This window comes from Propithecus coquereli, unplaced genomic scaffold, assembly GCF_000956105.1.
Source record: "Propithecus coquereli isolate 6110/MARCELLA unplaced genomic scaffold, Pcoq_1.0 Scaffold486, whole genome shotgun sequence".
Lineage (NCBI taxonomy): Eukaryota > Metazoa > Chordata > Mammalia > Primates > Indriidae > Propithecus > Propithecus coquereli.
Window position 1 is genome coordinate 98,933 of NW_012150685.1, and position 19,492 is coordinate 118,424.

Genomic DNA, 19,492 nt, shown 5'->3' on the forward strand with positions numbered 1-19,492 from the left:
CTGATTGTTGAACTACAAAAAGTAAAGCTTTCAGTGCAAATTTATTATTGCTATTGATAAACAGCAATATCACAAAAAAATCACTTAACACTTAAATACTATAAAACACGTAACAATACCCTGAAGGTGTGTTTTGGTATAGAAAAGGTAATTTGGGGCTAGGAAATAATAGGTTGTTTGCTGATTTAATCATGAGTCTGGGCGTTGGGATGTTTGAACACTCTCAACAGACTCAACAAACAGACTCAACACATTTATAGCTCATCGCGTTTCTTCTTAAATGGCCACTTTGGGTGTTGCAATACGTGGTCTGCAGCACTCAGGACAAGGTACATAAATTCTTCTACATCGAAAGAGTAGTTGGTAAACTTCGGGTGTTCCCCCAGAGTTGGATGGTGGCCCTGCACAAACAATCCAAAACACACATCCATAACTCATTGAGGGCATGGTTTTCTCTACAGGCAGAAAGTTATTTTTCTTTAGCTAAGGCAACTAATTTATGCTCTACATAAGAGGTCAGCAAACTTTTTCTGTTAAGGGTGAAATAATAAATATTTTCAGCTCTGCTGACTCTAAGGTCTTGGTCACAGTTACTCAACTCTGTCACTGGAGTCCACAAGCAGCTACAGACAATGCATAAACAGATAAGCATGACGGTCCTTTGTTTACAAAAGCAGGCAGTAGGCCGGATTTGCCCCACCGGGCTATAGTTTGTTGATCCCTGCTATATATGATCTAATAGATCTTTCTAGGCCCAAATTTCACAAAGGTGTCTTAGTAACATTAAAGATATAGAGTGTTTAATTTCCCTTTTTCTCAGTTTGCAAATATAAAATACAACCCACTATTCCAGAGAAGAACAGTTTATCTCCGAAGTTCAATGATTGTTTTTCCTATTAATAAGTAGACACTTCGAACAAATTAAAAGTGAAACAAGGTGAGTTTTGTGATTGAAATTTACCTTATCCTGAGGAAAGACTTTGTTCTGCCTTCGCCAAGTGATGTAGTGGACGCCTCTCAGCCTGGCCAAGTCTAGGTAACAGCGCTCGTCTTCACAGTTGTACCTGCAGACACACGAGGGTGTCGCAACGTGAAGCTTTTGTCCGGGGTTTTTGCCCAATCGACAATTCTCTGGGAGGAAAAGGCACCTCCCAAATGCGTCCTCGCCAAAGGTGGTATACACAGTAAACAAGACTGAGAAAGAGAATTTAAGAATATTCTCTGAACTAAACGACCTTAGCTTTTTAAAAACCGAATGGGATCAAGGAATGAAGGGGATTGACTTTATTTAATAGGGTCTGCTTGCTTTGAACTTGCTATTACCCCATAATACCTTGTCTTCACACACATGGAAATGGACAGGGGTAGGTAATACTTCCAAGGTCATACACCTAGTTAGCGAAGGAAGTAAAATTGAACCCAGGTCTATTGGACTCTGAGGCCTGAGCTTTCTCAGTTACGTTACTCTCCCTTCCTCCCTCTTTCCTTCCATTCTTCCCCCTCTCTCTCTCCAGGAGAAATGAATGGAGACAGAATCCACACTTATTTCTCTAACATATACTGTATATATTTCTTAAATGTCTCCAGAGAGTTAGAAATTCATGACTTTTATCCTAAATTGCCTCCTATTTAAGTACTGAGTCAAGTTATTTTTAAAATGAAACCATAGAATCCAGATACCTAGACACGAAGGGGAAAAACCAGGTAACAGTAACTGCTATTAGTGTGCCAAGAACTAAAATGGAGGCCAGGCGTGGTGGCTCACATCTGTAATTCCTATCACTTTGGGAGGTTGAGGCAGGAAGATCACTTGAGGCCAGGAGTTTGAGACCAGCCTGGGCAAAACAGCGAGACCCTGTCTCTCCAAAAATAGAAAAATTAGCCAGGTATGGTGGTACATGTCTATAGTCCCAGCTACTTGGGAGGCTGAGGCAGGAGGATTGCTTGAGCCCAGGAGTTTGAGGCTGCAGTGAACTATGATGTCACTGCACTCTAGCTGGGGTGACAGAGCAAGACCCTGTCTCAAAAACACAAACAATCAAAAACCACTAAAATGGGAGGTGGTGTCAAGAGTAAAATTATTAAGGGAGGGAAGGCCACGTCTCCATAACCAGCCACCAAGTTAGAGGCATGCCCTGGGCAGATCATGTACTCTCATGGACCTCAGCTTCCCTGTGTATGGCATCAGCGAGCACTAGGTGAAGTGGTTGGCTTGTGTTTTAGAGCTACGTTGTGCACAAGACATACAGGTTCTCTTTTAACACAGTAATTATACTGATTGCAGGGAGATGCTCACAGTTTGAGAGGCACTTGAGAACAAACTCAGAGTAGAGACAGCAAAGATTCACATCTTCTCTATCATGCTGGGGATGGTAAGAGGAAGAGGTAGTTTGCTTACTAAGTGCAAAGGCGGGCTGCAGACTTTACATTTTTAGCTTTAGGTCTTTTTTCTTTCCAAATGCCTATGTGATATGACTTCTCTCTAATGATTAAATATTAAGCCTTTTGATGCTCAGAATGAAAGTCTTGGCATGCATAAAAAGCATTAGTAGCTGCCTCAGTGTAAAACCGCCCCCAAACACTTACAGTTCGAATACAGCAGCCCAGTCTGGAAGGAAAAGTAAATGGGTAAGACCAGCTCCATGCATTCCAATAAATATGTCTGTGTTGTGTGTGATCCTTAGTTGATCCAGAAAGCCAAGTTCTCTGTGAACATATAGAACAACACAAGAGAGATGGGGAGAAGAGGTAAGTATTAGGTTGAGTTAGCTCGTGATTCAAGGCAACAATATTTATACAAGTGTATTTCCTGTTTTAAATCACAATCCTGCTTTATGCTTTTTTGCCAATTTCAAGCACACTATAGTAATTAATAACATTTTCTTAATAATGTAACATGTTTTTCTAAGTAGCTCACCTACCATTTGAGGCTAAAGTACATTTATTTTTAAAGGAAACTTTAATAGCTGTCTTAAATGTAAAACTAGTAACACATGATATCAACAAAACTGTAAAAATAGATATGATCAAACTACAGAGTATTCGAATCTGGCTAGACACTGCAAGACAAAGCTCTGAGCCTGAGCCCTGCTCTCTCTTCATGAAAAAGGGAAATTAGCAAGTGTTAAAGAGATGCTGTGACATGGTGGCACCAAACTAATACCTACTTCCTAAACATAACAAAAGGATGAAGAAGAAAAAGAAAATAAATTTGAAAATAAATTTGAAAAAGAAAATAAATTACTCCCTGTGTGATTTCAGTTACTCAATGCTATCTGAGTACACCTAAAATGATCTCAGATACCACCAGGACGTTATTCTACCTTTGCAACAGAATAGTCCACAATCGTATGCTTGTTCAGATAGTACGAATGTTCTTTAAATCCGAGATACTGACAGATGTGCAAACTCTGAACCGAAAATCAGTCCCAAAACAGTTCATTGACATGAGGCTAGGAAGAAATGCTGGCATAAGGGTGACAGTCTGAATAAACGGAATGGAATGAGACCTCCCAGTCCCACTTTACTCAAAGCAAAGAAAAATAAGTGAGCAAGATTATTTTGGATGTAAGAAGGGAAGGTGAATTCCTTCTATCAGCTAGCAACAAAAACCCTCACAGGAAAAGGAAGACAACAGCTCTGTTTGTGTGTGTATGTGTGTGCGTGTGTGTGCGTGTGTGTGTGTGTTTGTGTGTGTGTGTGGCACCAGGAACATGTGCCTTAGTTTCTCCAGGAATGTGAACCGATGCTGAGTGAACGATGGCCATTTGCCCAGGTCAACACACCCCCAGAGTTGCCATTTGTGGGATCTGCCTGTGTATTACATTAGACTCACAAATCCCCCATGCTAACGTGTTACTAACATTGCCCTCAGATCGGCAAGGCACGAATTTATGTCATTCTTGCTTCATCTGGAAACTCCTACATATCCTTAAAAGCCAGTCAGTGACACAGCCTCCGGGATACCCGTCCCAGATCTTTCAGGCTGATGCGGGGTCCCACCTTGGCTCCCACTCTTCCTGTGGCAGTGAGGGTAGTCGGCACAGCAGGGTATAATTTGTGAAACGGGAATAGCTTTGCCAACCTCAGAGGACTGTTGAAAGCAGGCAATGAGATAAAGGAGGTAAAGCACAATCATTAAGTCTCAAATGGCAGCTGTTCTGGCGATCACTGTTTATCTGCATTCAGAGTCTGGGGTCCTCAGGACAAGAGCCCCGCCACCCTCCACAGCTAGATTGCGACTGCCAAGCCTGGTGACCAGCTCATGGTTAAGTCCCCAATAAATAAAGATTCCTCGTAGAAATGAACGAATGTGTGATGAATGAGGTGCAAAGCTCCCAAGCTTACATTCTCTGCATAAGTGTATCTATACTAGATACTCACATGCTAGGATATGTACACTTTAAAAAAAATAGAAACTATGCATAGTGTTAAATTTGGAAAACACAACTGTGATTGTGGGTGGGTGAGGGCGGAGACAAATGTTTTCACTTTTCCTTTTGATCCTTTCTACATTGCTTAACTTTTTAAACGAGGAACATGTACGACTTTTTACCAGGAACATGTAATTCCAGGAATAGGAATTAGCTAGATAGTGAATAATAGACATATTCTGTTTTTCTAAGCCTTTTAGTTATATCAGAACTTTAAAAGAAATGTAAATATTTGATAAGACTTTAAAGAAATCTCATGTTATTCTATGACCCTCAAATTATTCCTACAGAAATAATTTTAGGTCAGAGGTTGAAACCTGGCAGCTAGCAGGGCAAATTAGGCCTGTAACATTTTTTAAAATTCAAAACTAGTTGCCAACTTTTAAAAACATCAGAAATTTCAAGTGAAAATCTGGATTCATTACTTCTCTCGAAAAACAAGGTAGTGTCACAATATCAGGTCCCAGAAACCTGAACGGCAACATCCCCCTGCGCCCGGGGCCCACACCTGCCCACGTCATTCATTGACAATGTCTGCTTGTCCCTTCTGGGTCTATAAGTGCCACCGGCTCCCACTGGAGAAATGCTTTCTGTCCCCCATAAACTCATCCAAGCAAAAGTCGACAGTGTCTGCCCAAGAGTTATTACTTACTTGTACTTGTAATCAACAATCTGGACTTCAAACATAGATACCGTTTTCAGTGCGTTTACAAGCTGGGAAAAAGAGAGAAACATTTAGAATTTCTTTTCCTTCCTTCTCTTCTGTTTTAACTTTCCTTTATGAGTTCTAAAATTTCTTCCTTTTTGCATGTATTATTTTTCAGCCATTAATACCCTTAAGGTCAATTGTTTTGAACCTTAATTGAGTTCAAATTCAGGCTCCACCCCTGAACACGTCACCTCCCTAAAATTCCAATGCACTGGGTTGTTATGAGGCTGAAAGGAGAAAATTTGTGGGAGCAAAGTGCTGAGCACAGAAACACACTGTGTCAACTGCTATTATTACCATTGGCTGGTTATTCATTCCTTCGACTTTTATCATACAGTTTTGAACACTTGCCACATTCCTGCCACATTATGTTACGAGTTTTCTTCCCAACCATTATCTCATTTCAGACAAATCGCTAGCACTGTGGACCCCATCCTCTGAAAATACTAAAGTCTTGGCAGAAAAACATTTTCAATGTTTCTATATAGAAAAACAATTATTCTACAAGCAAACAGAAAATAACAAAGCATGATTAATCCATTATCTTAAACATAGTCATGGCCGGGCGCGGTGGCTCACGTCTGTAATCCTAGCTCTCTGGGAGGCCGAGGCGGGCGGATTGTTTCAGCTCAGGAGTTCGAAACCAGCCTGAGCAAGAGCGAGACCCCGTCTCTACTAAAATTGGAAAGAAATTAATTGGACAACTAAAAATACATAGAAAAAACTAGCCCGGCATGGTGGCGCATGCCTGTAGTCCCAGCTACTCGGGAGGCTGGGGCAGGAGGATTGCTTGAGCCCAGGAGTTTGAGGTTGCTGTGAGCTAGGATGACGCCACGGCACTCTAGCCCAGGCAACACAGTGAGACTCTGTCTCAAAAAAAAAAAAAAAACATAGTCATGGCTCTTTATGTCCCTCACAATGAGGCACCATGGATCACCACCATCCAGAAATTTCAGTATTTGTATCATGTTGCTCTGTGGCATACACTACACCCCAACAGCAACTTCAATGGTTATGAGTATCACTGACTGGGCATTTAAATTGTGCTGGCATTTCTAAGTGCTTTAGGTCTACTTCACTTAATCCTCAAAAAAGTTATAGCTAGTAAGTATTAGTATTATGCTCATTTTATAAATGAGACAGCAAAGGCTTAGAGAAGTTAGATCACTTTCCCAGGATCTCCCAGCTTGCAAATGCAGAGCCAAAATTAAATCTAGGTCTTCTGACCCCAAAACCTGTGTTTTTAACCAGTACGCTCTACTGCCTGGTTATAGAGAGCAACATACAGTGACCAAGATCTAATAATCCCCAGCCCTGTTACACACACACACACACACACACACACACACACACACACACAGTCATAAAATGGAAATCTCTTCCTCTAGTCAGCCCCTGAACACACATGAATATACTGCTTATATCAAAGAGATGGAGGAGTGAGAAGAGAATATTAGAATTCTGTTTTCCAGGAGAGAATTAATCAGACGGCATAAGCCTGGTCTTTAATGAGATGTGCCCACATAAAAGGAATCGCGTGCTCGGAGAGTCCCAGGGCAAGTGTGCCCTTTTTCACAATTTCTAGTCGCACCAGAGAGGTGCCCATATCCCTTCTGATGCGACTGTTCAAACCCTGAAGTTGGGCAGGATTCCATAATCCATCACTTAATGAGGCCATTTGAATTGTATTATCTATTCACTAATCAAAGTATAGTCCAAGGTGCTTTCTTTCCTGCCCGGGAGCTGCCTTTTCGGTGATGTCCAATCCTCGGGAGAAAGGCAGCCAGTTGGGTGCTCTTTGGCTTGAAGATGGGAGCTGAATTACCAGATCTCGCCTTTGGGCAATACCATCTGGACAGCCTGCGTGACTGGATCTGAAAACGTCACGTAGCACCGTAGCACCATGGCACACGCCGGCACTCTGCCTTTCCACTGGACTTCTCTCCACTGGCTTGATGCTGTCCCTTAGCCTGCCCCGTCCTGATAGGCTAAGATCACAGGTAGATTCCGCCTCCCCTGAGATCTGTTTGCTGTTCACACAGTTAAGAAAACCATCTCAAACCCAGACTATCTGGACTTACACCTCCTGTTACTCTGCTCAATAGCTGGGTGAGCTTAGGCATGTTTTTTTAACCTCTGAGCTCAGTGTTCTTGTCTAGATCAGAGGATAATAACACAATACCTACCTCATGGGTTTGCTGAGAGGGTTGGGGGACAAAAATGCCTGGGAAACACATAGTAATATGCTCGGTGCACAATCAGCACTCAATATGTGGGACCCACACCGCTATCTACCATTGATCTGTCAGCTATGAGGCTTCCCGTCTACCTACCCAACAGTGAATTATTTGATACATTTTTATTTCTAGGTCATTAAACACACACACACACACACACACACACACACACACACACCCTGCTCATTTCTTCCATCCAGAGTTTACAATCAACACCTTACTATGCCATATGTTCACGTCCTTCATAATCCATATGGGTCTTGGGAAGAGATGCTAATTACATAATTTTGATCAGCCTGTTGGGCATCCAAATTAATCTGTATAAAATTTTTTATCCATCAAAACCTGCCCCCGCCCCTTTCCTCTTACTAAGTTTTTTCCATTTCAATTCCACTTAACTGCTTAAGCTAAAAGCCTGGAGTCACACTTGATCCTTAATACCTTTCCTGGCCTTACCTTATGCAAATGTACTTTTACATTCCAAAAGTTAAGAATCACAGTTCCTATCTCCAAAACATATCTCCAATCTATTTTGTCATCTCTACTGTCATCACCTTCATCCAAACTCTCCCCCTTGGGCCACAGGAACAGCACCTAATCAGCCTCCCTGCTCCCACTCCTGCAGCCAGAATGACTTAAAAATAAATAATAAGTCAGTTTGCATCTCTCCCTGTGTATTTATGTTCTATTTGCTGCTGTAACAAATTACCACCAACGTAGCATCTTAAAACAACAATTCATTCCTTCACCGTTCTCCAGGATTAAAGTCAGACACGGGTCTCACTGGGGTAACATCGGTGTCGGCAGGGCTGCGTTCCTCCTGGGGGCGCTAGTCTAGGGGAGAAGCCACTCTCTTGCCTTCTCCAGCTCCTAGGAGCCGTCCGCACTCCGTGCCTTGCAGCCCCTCCCTCAATCTTCAAAGTCAGCGTCTCTCTGGCCCCGAATCCCTCATCACATCTCTTTCTCCGACTCTCTTTCCTGCCTCCTCTGTCACTTTTAAGGAAATGATGAATTGAGAGCTGAGCAGTGAGAAGAATTTAGCTAAGAAAAGAGCTTTGCAGGCAGAGGCAGAGGCAGAAGTGGTGGACGGAGTTTAAGACCCGTTTGTAATTACACTGGGCTCACGTGGATAACCCGGGATAATCTTATTTTAAGGTAGCTAATTGGTGACCTTAATTCCAACCGCAACCTTAATTTTGCTTTGCCTTGCAACCTATAACCTATTCAGAGATTCCAGGATTCGGACGTGGACATCTTTTGACAGGAGGAGAAGACATTATTCTGCCTACCACACCCTGCTTGAAACCTCATAGTGGTTTCCACTCACACTGGAATAAAATCTGTGTCCTCACCAACATCTAGGAGGTCGATACGATCTGTGGCCTCCCTGCACCTTGCCCGATGTCTCTGAGCAGTTATGGCATCACCCACCTCTCTCATGATGCTACCGCCACACTGCAACTCTCTCCATTCCCACAACTCTTAAAGCTCCATCCACCAGTGGATATTTGCCTCTGCCTGGGAGCTTCCTTCCCTGGCTCAATTCTTCTCCGATCAGGTCACAGTCCAAGCAGCACCTCTTTGAACGCCCTGCCCGAGTGCCTCCCTCTTCCATCTGTGGCCCCAGACTGTATCATGTCACCCTGGTTCCTTTCCTTCAGGGCACTCATCACTGCCTGGAATCACCACACTTATTGACTTATTTACTTATTTCTTATCTGCCTCTCCCCTCTAGGATGGAAGCTCCATAAGCGCAGGGACCTTCCCTGTCTTTCTTTTATCTCCAGGGCCTAGAACACAAGCCCAGCACATAGCAGATGCTCAATTTACTTTTGTGGAATAAATTTGACTAGTGTGAGGCTATCTTGAGGCCATGATGTTGTAGGCAGGGGCCTTGCAAGGTGATCTCATTGAGGTTAAGTATAATTTATGAGTTGGTACAGGTGAGATGAGTTGGGATGCCTAAGATGTGAACAGTGTCTAAGACACAGAGACATGAAAGAGGACGGAGACTCTTCCAGCTTAATCAGCTGCCAATGCCACAGGTCTGCCCCACGCCATCAACCATCTCGCAAAAGACACTCTTGCATTTTTGTTTCTCATTTGTCAGGAGGGCAAATGTTTAACAATCTATTGCAGTAAAGGCAGGACTCAGCTTATGTCTCTGTTTCTGAGCTGGTGCAGATGAATGTTTACAGTAAGGCAAAGCTAGTTTAGGCAGTGGGTGGTTTGGGGACTTCCACTAGAAATTCAAATCCAATAAATGAACTGGGCATAGGCCATCAAATTTCCCTTAAAACTAACAGTTTCAACTCAAGGCTTTTAGTACAATGTGAAAAAAATAAAGCACGGTAGTTATGGGAAGGTAAATTCAATATGAAGATATTAAAAATGTATACCAAAAACTAACCTCATTTTGGTTTAGGATTTTCCGGTATTCGGTGCTCCGTGCAAGAATGGTGACTCGAATTTTTCCATCCTGCAATCAAAATGAAAGGGCAAAATAACTCCGTATATGCCTGGACAGGGGAATGAGCATCTGAACTTAAAATGTGATTTTCACAGATAAAAAATAAACAGGCTCCATATTTCACACTTCTCGGTGACGGGTACACTAAAAAGCCCTGACTTCACCACCATACAATTCATCCATGTAACAAAAAATCAGTTGTACCCTCTAAATCTATTGCAATAATAAGAAAAAAAGAAACAGGAAAGAGTCTCCTGATTATTTCTTTTTACTGAAAAGATGGTATCGACTTTTATTAAAGATGAAAACTCAAACCCACCTCAGAACCTACAATGTATCCATTACCTTGGGTCCCTCTTGTGTGATGTTTAGTCTGTGTAGTACATGCTGGGAAAATGCCCTGAATAATCCAGTGTTTTGACAGCCAGATATCTAAAATAAAGACACCAATTCATATTACAATGAATATTTCTATACCGCAATTTAAGATGCTTTCAAATTACGTATAAATATTATCTTAAAACCTAAAGTCTATGAATATGAGTGTTACCAGTGGCCAACATGCTTACCAGAGGAGTGTTATAGAACAGCCCGTACCTCATGCGGGGGAGTAATGAAAAAACAGCTTCTTTAAAACATACCTAAGAATGAAGACACATTAAAAGATAAAAGAATATAATTTGTACCCTTCGCACCAAAATAGCACTTATAATTTTGGAAAATAGGTTTTCATTATTCTCCATTTTCCATTAAAATAGTTTGAACAGCAAACTATTTCATTCAGATAGACGAAAATTCAAATTTTTGGAAAAGTTATGAAAAAAACATTTTTAAAAGCTACATGATTAGTAACAATGAGAATTTTAGTTCCAATAAAAGAAATTAAGAAGTCGAACCAATGGTAATAGTTCATAGAAACTCATATTAAATATTTATCTTATGAGTGAATCATCTGCACATGAGAGTTAGTTACAGACATTGCAGTAAAATTTCCAGTACCCTTTTGGAATCGTACGTTTTCAAATGTATAACATCATAATCAGTAAAGGCTTTCCACGTGTCGGAGAACAGGTCACCATATCCATATGAGCTCTGAAGGTAGGAACAAAGTAAGTTAGGGCAATAAAAGGAATACAACATGGCTTTTCAAAGATGCGACAAAATACCTGGATTTGCCAGTTTGTATTAAAAACTAAGGATCCTAAGTAAACTCATGAAACCCATATTAGCAAAATGGATCTTCATCTTGGGCCCAAGCACATGCCTAATTTGATGAACTATCATCAGAAATAATCATCATAATTATACTTTTAGTCTGCTAACAGTATTTTTGTTTTTCCTCCTTAACCCTTTTCCTTATGTCTTTGAAATTGTAGTTGTTGTGGGTTTTTTTCTGGGAATCTTCTATGCAAATCACAGGTCCATACAACACATACATATGCCAGCACTTGGACACACTCTGATATGCTCAGTGAGCAAAAACCATCAGGGTGAATGGAATATGCTTTGGAAAGAAATTTCAGAGCAAGAAAATGGCTTGAAAATTTTAACATTAAAAATATTATGTCTACAACTCCATGGAATATTCTCCCCACTGACTAGTGAATAACATGGTAATTCCCCATTAATAATGTTAATAATACTAACAATATTATATAAAAACAATAGCATCCTGCACACTTCTGTGTCCCAGGCACTGTTTCGGAGCACTTGGCATTATGAACTTACAATAAGCCACCCCACAAGCCTAACGACCTAGGTAATATCATTATTCCTATTTTACAGATGAGGAAACAGACACAAATTTAAGTAATTGGCCTAAATTGTAGAGCTGGTGAGTCACGGAGCTGGGATTCAACCCAGTCTATGGTGCTGGACTTCATGCTCCTAAGCTCCTTCTGGCAGCTTCCTCTCTGCCTCTCAGCCAGAACTAGTCCTTTTAAGCATATTTACCGAATGCATTTTCTTTTTGAAAAGTAAAAGTTAATTATGAGCTCTACCAGCTAAAAGGAAGGAGATCAATTTGTTTTTAAATTGTGTAACTTAGATTGAAAAATTCAGCCAACAGAAATAAGAAATAAGCATTGTAGGATTACATTTAAGGTCTACAGTTAGTCGTACATTGTGTTCATTATGTTCATGTCTTTTTATCTTTATAGCATTCTTTCTTCAGATTTTGATTTTTTTTTTTTTCACAGAATCTCATGTCACCCTGGCTAAAGTGCAGTGGCATCATCATAGCTCACTGCAACCTCAGATTCCTGGGCTCAAGCGATCCTCCTACCTCAGCCTCCCAAGTAGCTGAAACTACAGGTGCGTGCCATCGTGCCCAGCTAATTTTTCTATTTTTAGTAGAGATGGGGTCTCGCTTTTGCTCAGGCTGGTCTTGAACTCCTGACCTCAAGCAATCCTCCCGCCTCAGCCTCCCAGAGTGCTAGGATTACAGGTGTGAGCCACCACATCTGGTAAAAATTTTATGTTGCACATTTTATAGCTATTTCCAAGTTATTGAGAACTGTTAGATGTGGTGATGAAAAAAAAAAATTCTTTCCTTCAATGTTCTCTAATTGCTGTTCTAATAAAGGCCCTTCTCAACACCAACTAAAATGAAATGTTCCTGTTCTGGCTCAATAATAAATAAAGAGCAATTAAAAGAAGTGATTCTAGACAGTTTCTTGAGACAAAATACATCAGATAAAGTAAAATTTCCTTTGAAAGGAAATTTTAATAATAATACATTGTAATCCTGACTGATCCCTTCTCAGGGAAATTATATATTATTCAATAATAACCACTCTAGAAGCTTCTTTTCCATTTTCCCCAAATTCAAATTATCTACCACAGAGGAAGGAGGGACGACTTCTTACTCTCATATTGAAAAATATTTGTATATTCTTCAAGATGACATAAACTTTTCTCCCATGTCTCAAATTTCAACATGCACATAACCCATGACTTAGAAATTCTACTTATAGGAACGTGTCCCACAGAAATGCTAGGATGAGTGTGTGAAGATATAGGTATATGGAAAGGATGTTTACTGTCGCATTTTAGTGAATTAGCAAAGAACTGGAAACAAGCTAACTGTGATTGGGGTAGGGACAACGAACACACACACTGGTGCATGCATTGAACTTCCAAAATAGCCATTGAATAGGATGCCATGTAACTGTGAACAGAAGGATAACCCTAAACGTACTCACTTGGAAAGATGTCCATGAGATAATATTAAGGTAGCAGAATGAAAGAGAGAATATAGTTTCTACAAGGATATAAACATATCCTTATACAAATTTTATATATATACACATATGTCCTGATACAAATCCTTATATGTAAATTTTATGTAAGGCTATATTTGCATTTATTAAAATAAAGAAGTCTTGCAAGGGACTCACACACATATTGACTGCAGTTACCCTTGGGAGAAAATGGAATTGGAGAAGAAGAAAGAAGGAGACTGTTTTTAAACTTCACATACTTCTGTGTTGTTTGAACTCATTATAATCAGGTAGTAGTTGCATAATTAAAAATGTAATAATAAAGCTACTACTTCGCAGCACAAGACAATGTGGAAAATCCACAGTAATCTCGCCTTTTATTCGTTCCATTTAACAAAAGCAACCCTGCTATGCCCAGACAGGCGTCTAAGCATGGTCCCTCTGTGCATCTTTGGAGTTGGGTGGCCCCGCCCACCCCACTGAGGAGGCTGCGTGCTAAAGGGAGGAGCCAAACCACTGAGCCTGGCAACGAGGAGAGGGAAGGCCTCATAGGCCTCTTTGTGCGGACAGTCTATAAAATGTCACCAAGATCTGAACTGCAGTCACAGCTACCTCCCTGCTTTTCCCCTGGGCAAACTGCTCATCTGGGGCCATCAGGACTGACTGTGGGGCCACCGTCCACCGTGGGGGATTTGCGTCACAGTCAGCCTGTGGGTCACAGTGTCACTTAATCTAAGGCCTTACTGACAAAAGAGAAACAGCAACCACACAACCCCTCGCTTAGCACTATCCATGCAACCTGCAGTCTTCTGTGGGCCTGAATCCTGGAGCAACCTGGCAGCGCTGCCTGTCCTGAGACCCTGACTGAGTCTCAGGGTCATTAGCAAAGGCCACTTTGACTAAATGCAGGTGAAAATGGATGCACAGGGAGTAGGAAAGGAGGGAGGGAACATCAGGCAGCCAACCGGCTCGGCCACATCCATCCTGCTTGTCTGTGCCAGAGTCGAGGCCGGACTACCCTAACATCACGTGCCCCGCTAACCAAGTAGCTCAAGATCTTCACGGTGGCCGTGCATCCCGTTCCGACCCAGCAGGCACAGAGAAGGGAGGGCTGTGGAAGCTGGCTTGATGTAACTTAGTCCAATCGAGGAAGATGTAGAAAAGCATACAACAAGGTACAAGGAAGCTTCTGGAATGTGAGACACTTTCTGGTAACAGGTTCTCCGGAGGACTTTAGAAAGGCCAGCACTGCGGTTTCTGAGCACAGGTCTGGGGGCAGGCTGCCTGGACCGGAATCCCTGGCTCCACCTCTCCCGGCTGTATTATTTTAGAACACGCACCACTGCTGGGCCTCAGCTTCCTGTTTATAAAATACGCTCATTTAAACCTCAAGTCCGTGGGGGAAGGGGAGGGTTGTGAGCATTAAATGAGATAACATCAGGCGTCTTTTTTTTTTTTTTTTAGGTGTCATTTTTTTAAAAAGGGCAAAACAACCCTGAGTTAATCATTCAGGGCTTGCGATAGTTGGTGGTTGTGCCCTGAAATCACTTCTACAAAAAGAATAAAAGAAAGGAACTGTTGCTCCTTTTGTTCACAGAAATGTTTCCAAGAAACGAAACTGCAGGGGCAACAAAAGTGGAACGCAAGAGGGAAATGTACATGCAAGCAAAGAGGGAAACTAAAAGAAAGCAGTAACATGCCAAGAATCACAGAACCAATTCTCATCAGACTTTGAATCAACCTGAGGGTCTAGGGAGCAGTGATCACGAAGACCTTTCTACACAGCTCTGCTATAAGCCTCATATCTGTGAAAAATGGGTCAGCAAGACTCTTCCCCCTCCTGCAGGAGAATCTGACCTTCCATTCATTCACTGGCTAGCTCTGCACTCTGGAAATGAAGACAGCACGTGTCAACCACGTTTCCAGGCAATGTTGCTTCTGATCAAAAAAGATGCTAGGTGGGTAAATTGCATCTGGACTGGGAAAGCCATGTTTAGGCTTCCCTGAGGATAATGACTCTTGGAACTGGGCGTGTCTCTATCAGGGATCCTGGGGCTTCACCAATGCAGTTGAGACAGGAGATGCTGCCCCCTGTGGGACAGGAAGCTCTAAGCCAAGGCAGCTCCCGTGGTGCCCCATGTGGATCTTGTCTCCGTGCACGTGCTGTGCTGTGTGAGCTGCTCGCATCGGCCCTGGAAGAAATGCTGGACGTAGCTCTGCCAGCAAGCACTGATCCCTGCAATGGCATCCTGACCAGACTCATGCCAAGAGTAGGGCGTGTAAGTGTCTAATGAGTCAGAATGTTTAGTGGAACCTTAGATGACCCCTTGGCAAGTGTTCCAGCTTCCCAGTGTAGGCAACCTCTCTCGTGTACACTACAAACCACTTGCTTTCCTTGTCATTGTCATTGCCATACTTAATCTTCAGAGCACCTGTGCTGTGGGCCAGGCATTGTGATTTTTCACACACTATATGGTTCATCCTCAAAATGACACCAAGCTAAGAACTCCAATTATCCCACTTCACAGGTAAGGATACTGGGGCACATCTTGGGGTTACCTTGGCAGATGGAGGGGCCAGACAGAGGAAGAAGCAGGGAAAACGCAGGCAAAAAAATAAAAGAAGGAAAAAAAGACTGCACTAAAAACAATAAATAGCAGGTGTAATTCAACGCATGTATTTACATGCATGCCTAGGACCCACAGCTCATGGTGCTGTGCGTACAGTGAGCTGAAACACACAGGGCAATTTGGCACAAAGCAAGTAGTAACAGGGAAGATGCCATTAAGCAAAGGCAGACAGTAAATGCAAGAGGCTAAACAATACAGAGAGGCAAGCTCTTCCAGTGTGGGTTACAGAGGTTGAGCGAATGACAGTCTTCATATGTCTGTCTCAAGGCAACACTGAGCCAAAGTCACTGCACCTTTGATCTTTGGAATTCCCTCTACCCAAAAGGGGAAAGAAACCTCCCACTGCCTCATTCTAAAATTCAAAGAACAAAGAACATAATTCAAAGAACAAACACGTACATCCATCTGCCTATATGTGTGTGTGTGTGTGTGTGTGTGTACGTGTCAGTGCACATATACAGACACATTCAACCCATTTACATACACACAAATGTGTGTACGGGTGTGTACGTTTAAACACGTGTGTCTTAGAAAATCCTGTTTCACAAGATCCAGGTCCCACACTGACCGAGCAAAGTAAAAACAGCATGAAGCAGAGAGAACATTCTTACTCACGGTGTCCCACATCACGATGTGCACATCTGTACTGAATGAGTTATTGACATGCTGAGTGAGATAAAGATTGATAAAATCACAGAAGTGGTGATACATGTTAACACCTAGTGTTGGAAAAAAAAATCTACGTTAATTAACCTCAAACAATACACGATTAAACAATTTTTATTCTACCCCATCTAAATATAGTTTAGTGGACTTTTGGTTGAAATAAGGGGGAAAAAAAATAAGAGTTTTTTCCAAATATGAAATGATCTATTTACAGGTGGTCCTCAATTTATAGATTGATGGGGCTCAAAATTTCTCTTTAAAATTGGTTATTTAGAAATCAGGAATTCATTTTCCCATATACGCCAAGTAACAAATGATTATTAAGTTCCCAGAAAAAAAAAAAAAAAACAACGTAGGTCTATTTAACTTAAAACTGGGTAGAACTGTAGGGCCATGAAGACTAATCATTATTTCTTCTGATAATTTATTTTTTAAAATCAATTAAACAATACCTCTTTCCTGCAGAAGTATTGGCAATGATGCCTACTAACATTTCGGTAAGTTTCATTGGTGTCTCTTTTTTTCCCCTGTCTAATCACTACTTTTAATATTCTTCCTTCCTGGGCAAACATTAACCAACTGTCACTGAAAAGGGGTGAATGTCTCATGTTCTAATTGAAAGACCATGAACTCTGGGGTCAGAAGAACTGGGCTGAATTCCAGCATAGCCCTTCGGGCGCGACATTCTTAAATGAGTTCATAAAGTCCCCAAGCTTTAGCTTCTCCACTAGAAATGGGACACGGTTATAACTAAGTGCCAGTTTTGTCATGAGAAATCCAAAGATAACATGTCTTAAAGTACCCATCCCAGTGCCTGGCACATAGTAAGACCTTAATGAAAACTAGCTGGATACCTCTAGATCAGATAGAGTAGAAAGGGCTGTGGCTGCCATTATTTGTAAATTCATATGCCGGTCATTTAAAAAAAAAAAAACACAATATGCACCCTCTCCACTTAGGCAGGTAGGACCTAAGTATACAAATATACAAGTCTAAATGGGGTGAAATTCCAAGAAGTGACCTTTAAAACATATATTTTAAAGAAGGGAAAATATTGAGTAAAAGAAAAACAGTGACTCTCAAAAGCAGAAATCATAAAGTATTCTGACTTCATTTTGTGCCAGAAAATGGGAGTAAAAAAATACTCAGTTCTTTTCAGCCTGGTATCTTAGATGATTGGGCTAATTTTTTCCACCTCGAAAAATCTTGGCAAAAAGCATATTTTCAAATTAGTACGAAAAATAAAGTTCTCTGAAAACCCATCCACTTCTCCCAGGTTAGCCATACGGCTCACACGAGCTCTCTCACATAACACTTAGCGGGTTCCGAGCATTTATTGAGGAATGCAGCAGCCACAAAGCAGTGCTTGGCGCTACGAGGACTTATAAACGAGTGAGAAAACACAGGCTCTGTCCTCAAGAAACATGCCCCTTCGTGAGTCTTGTTCTGTAGAACGCTCATTCTCCCAAGGTAAGAGTTAACATGAAAGGGAAAACTGGATGAAAGCAGAAGTTAGGAAAAAAAAAAAAGTAGAGTTATGAATATAAAAAAGAAATGGCACATGTCTACCTTAGCCTATTATTCCCACTTTACATACTTTATTGCATAAGTGTCTGCATAAATTTAACAGCTCACGCATACTCACCTCTTTTACAGGCAGATCAAGTGTTTTCTTTGCCCTTTTTTAATTTACATACTTTAAAAACGAGTCTGAACCTCGAACATAGCAGTTTTACTTGCTCTTATTTCAAAAACCTAAACTTGTCTGATTTCTGAATTTAATGCTTTGTGATAGAAGAATTATGACTTCAGAAGGCAGAGCACATTAAAACTATGATCAATAAATTACAGTAATTCTGAAATATTTGTGACAGAGGGCTCTCTATATTTCACCACAAGCCCAACCTCTCATGAATTTTGATATGATATAGCTTAGTAATCTCTGTCTCTCATAATGAGAGAGAGAATATAGTGCAATCTGTGTTTCTCGTCTCCAGGGTAACTAGTTCACAAAGTTAAAGCTATGCTTGCAAGTTGAAAGTCAGAAGCTATAGGCATAAATGGGAAAATAATTTTAATTTTTTGTTCAAGAACATATTCCAGGGGCAACTTCCAGAAGAATTTTAAGTCCACGTTAGTCATGAAAACGATATTAGAAAGTTTACCAGGGGAGGTCATGGACATTTCTTTCCCACCCATACTATACACATGGCTTTTAATTTTTAAAAAACTTTAATAAATCACAATCTAAATCAAATGATTAGAGAAACCAGGTGGGGTAAATTTAGTTACAAAAGGTATACATATGCCTTCTTCCCTCATCTTTTGATTTTGATTAAGTCCTTTGATATAATGTGAAGGTTTCTTCTAAAATACCAAAGGCATAAAATAATGAGAAGTTCAAACTCATTCACCTACTTCTTCAAAGAAGAAAGCAAAAAGCAGATCCACTGCTTGTCCTACTGCTTCCAAAAACTTCATAGAAAATTACTACATACATATTTGCAAAAAAAAGTAAAGCCTCATTAACAAACATATAAATAATAGACAAATTAACTTCTCACCTGCATCTAATTTCATGAAATATGTTGGTTTTTCAATAACAATGTCACATTTAGCATCTTCTATAGGTCTGAAATTGAGCTGAGTATAGCTCTGCAGCTCAGCAAACCTGGAATTATGAATTGGGATATGATTTCAAAGTCATTCTCTCAAGCTTCCTATTGCAACATTGTAACTTCAGATCTGTTCATTAGGCAAATTTTATCTCTAGTTTGCAGAGGCACTCCTGTGGAGATCTGTAACTTCTGAAACATATTGACATTTATATAATTTGATATCAATTTTAATGTTGAGACTGGGAACAAAAATAATTATTATAAAATTCAGTCTAATGTGCAAGATAGTTACCTTGGGAACCTACCAAGCAAAGAGGAAATTTACACACTGCATGGGCTAAATAATCTACCAGTAAAGTGGGAAGATTCAAAGAGTTTCCTCATGAGGCTCAGAGAAACTCTCATGGTAGATTTTTTGGATTCTAAGAAGGATGGCCTTCCAAGAATTATCCAGTGCCTCAGAAAGACAGCAGACAGCTAGGCTTCCCAGAAGAAAGGAAATCTCTTT

The 19,492-nt window shown here is 40.9% G+C and overlaps 1 protein-coding gene across 1 annotated transcript in view; it reads right to left on the minus strand.

Annotated features, from left to right (window-relative positions):
* Window position 1: 1 nt before the first annotated feature.
* The window catches only part of EOGT (EGF domain-specific O-linked N-acetylglucosamine (GlcNAc) transferase), a 30,168-nt gene continuing 10,677 nt past the window's right edge, over window positions 2–19,492 (minus strand). Inside the window, exons 6-15 of the mRNA XM_012655768.1 lie at window positions 18,931–19,037; window positions 16,316–16,419; window positions 10,849–10,941; window positions 10,419–10,490; window positions 10,195–10,281; window positions 9,790–9,858; window positions 5,086–5,147; window positions 2,587–2,706; window positions 962–1,064; window positions 2–401 (exon numbers count right to left, since the gene is read on the minus strand). Coding sequence (XP_012511222.1) covers window positions 255–401; window positions 962–1,064; window positions 2,587–2,706; window positions 5,086–5,147; window positions 9,790–9,858; window positions 10,195–10,281; window positions 10,419–10,490; window positions 10,849–10,941; window positions 16,316–16,419; window positions 18,931–19,037 — 964 coding nt within the window. The 3' untranslated portion in view covers window positions 2–254. The remainder of the gene's footprint in view (window positions 402–961; window positions 1,065–2,586; window positions 2,707–5,085; window positions 5,148–9,789; window positions 9,859–10,194; window positions 10,282–10,418; window positions 10,491–10,848; window positions 10,942–16,315; window positions 16,420–18,930; window positions 19,038–19,492) is intronic.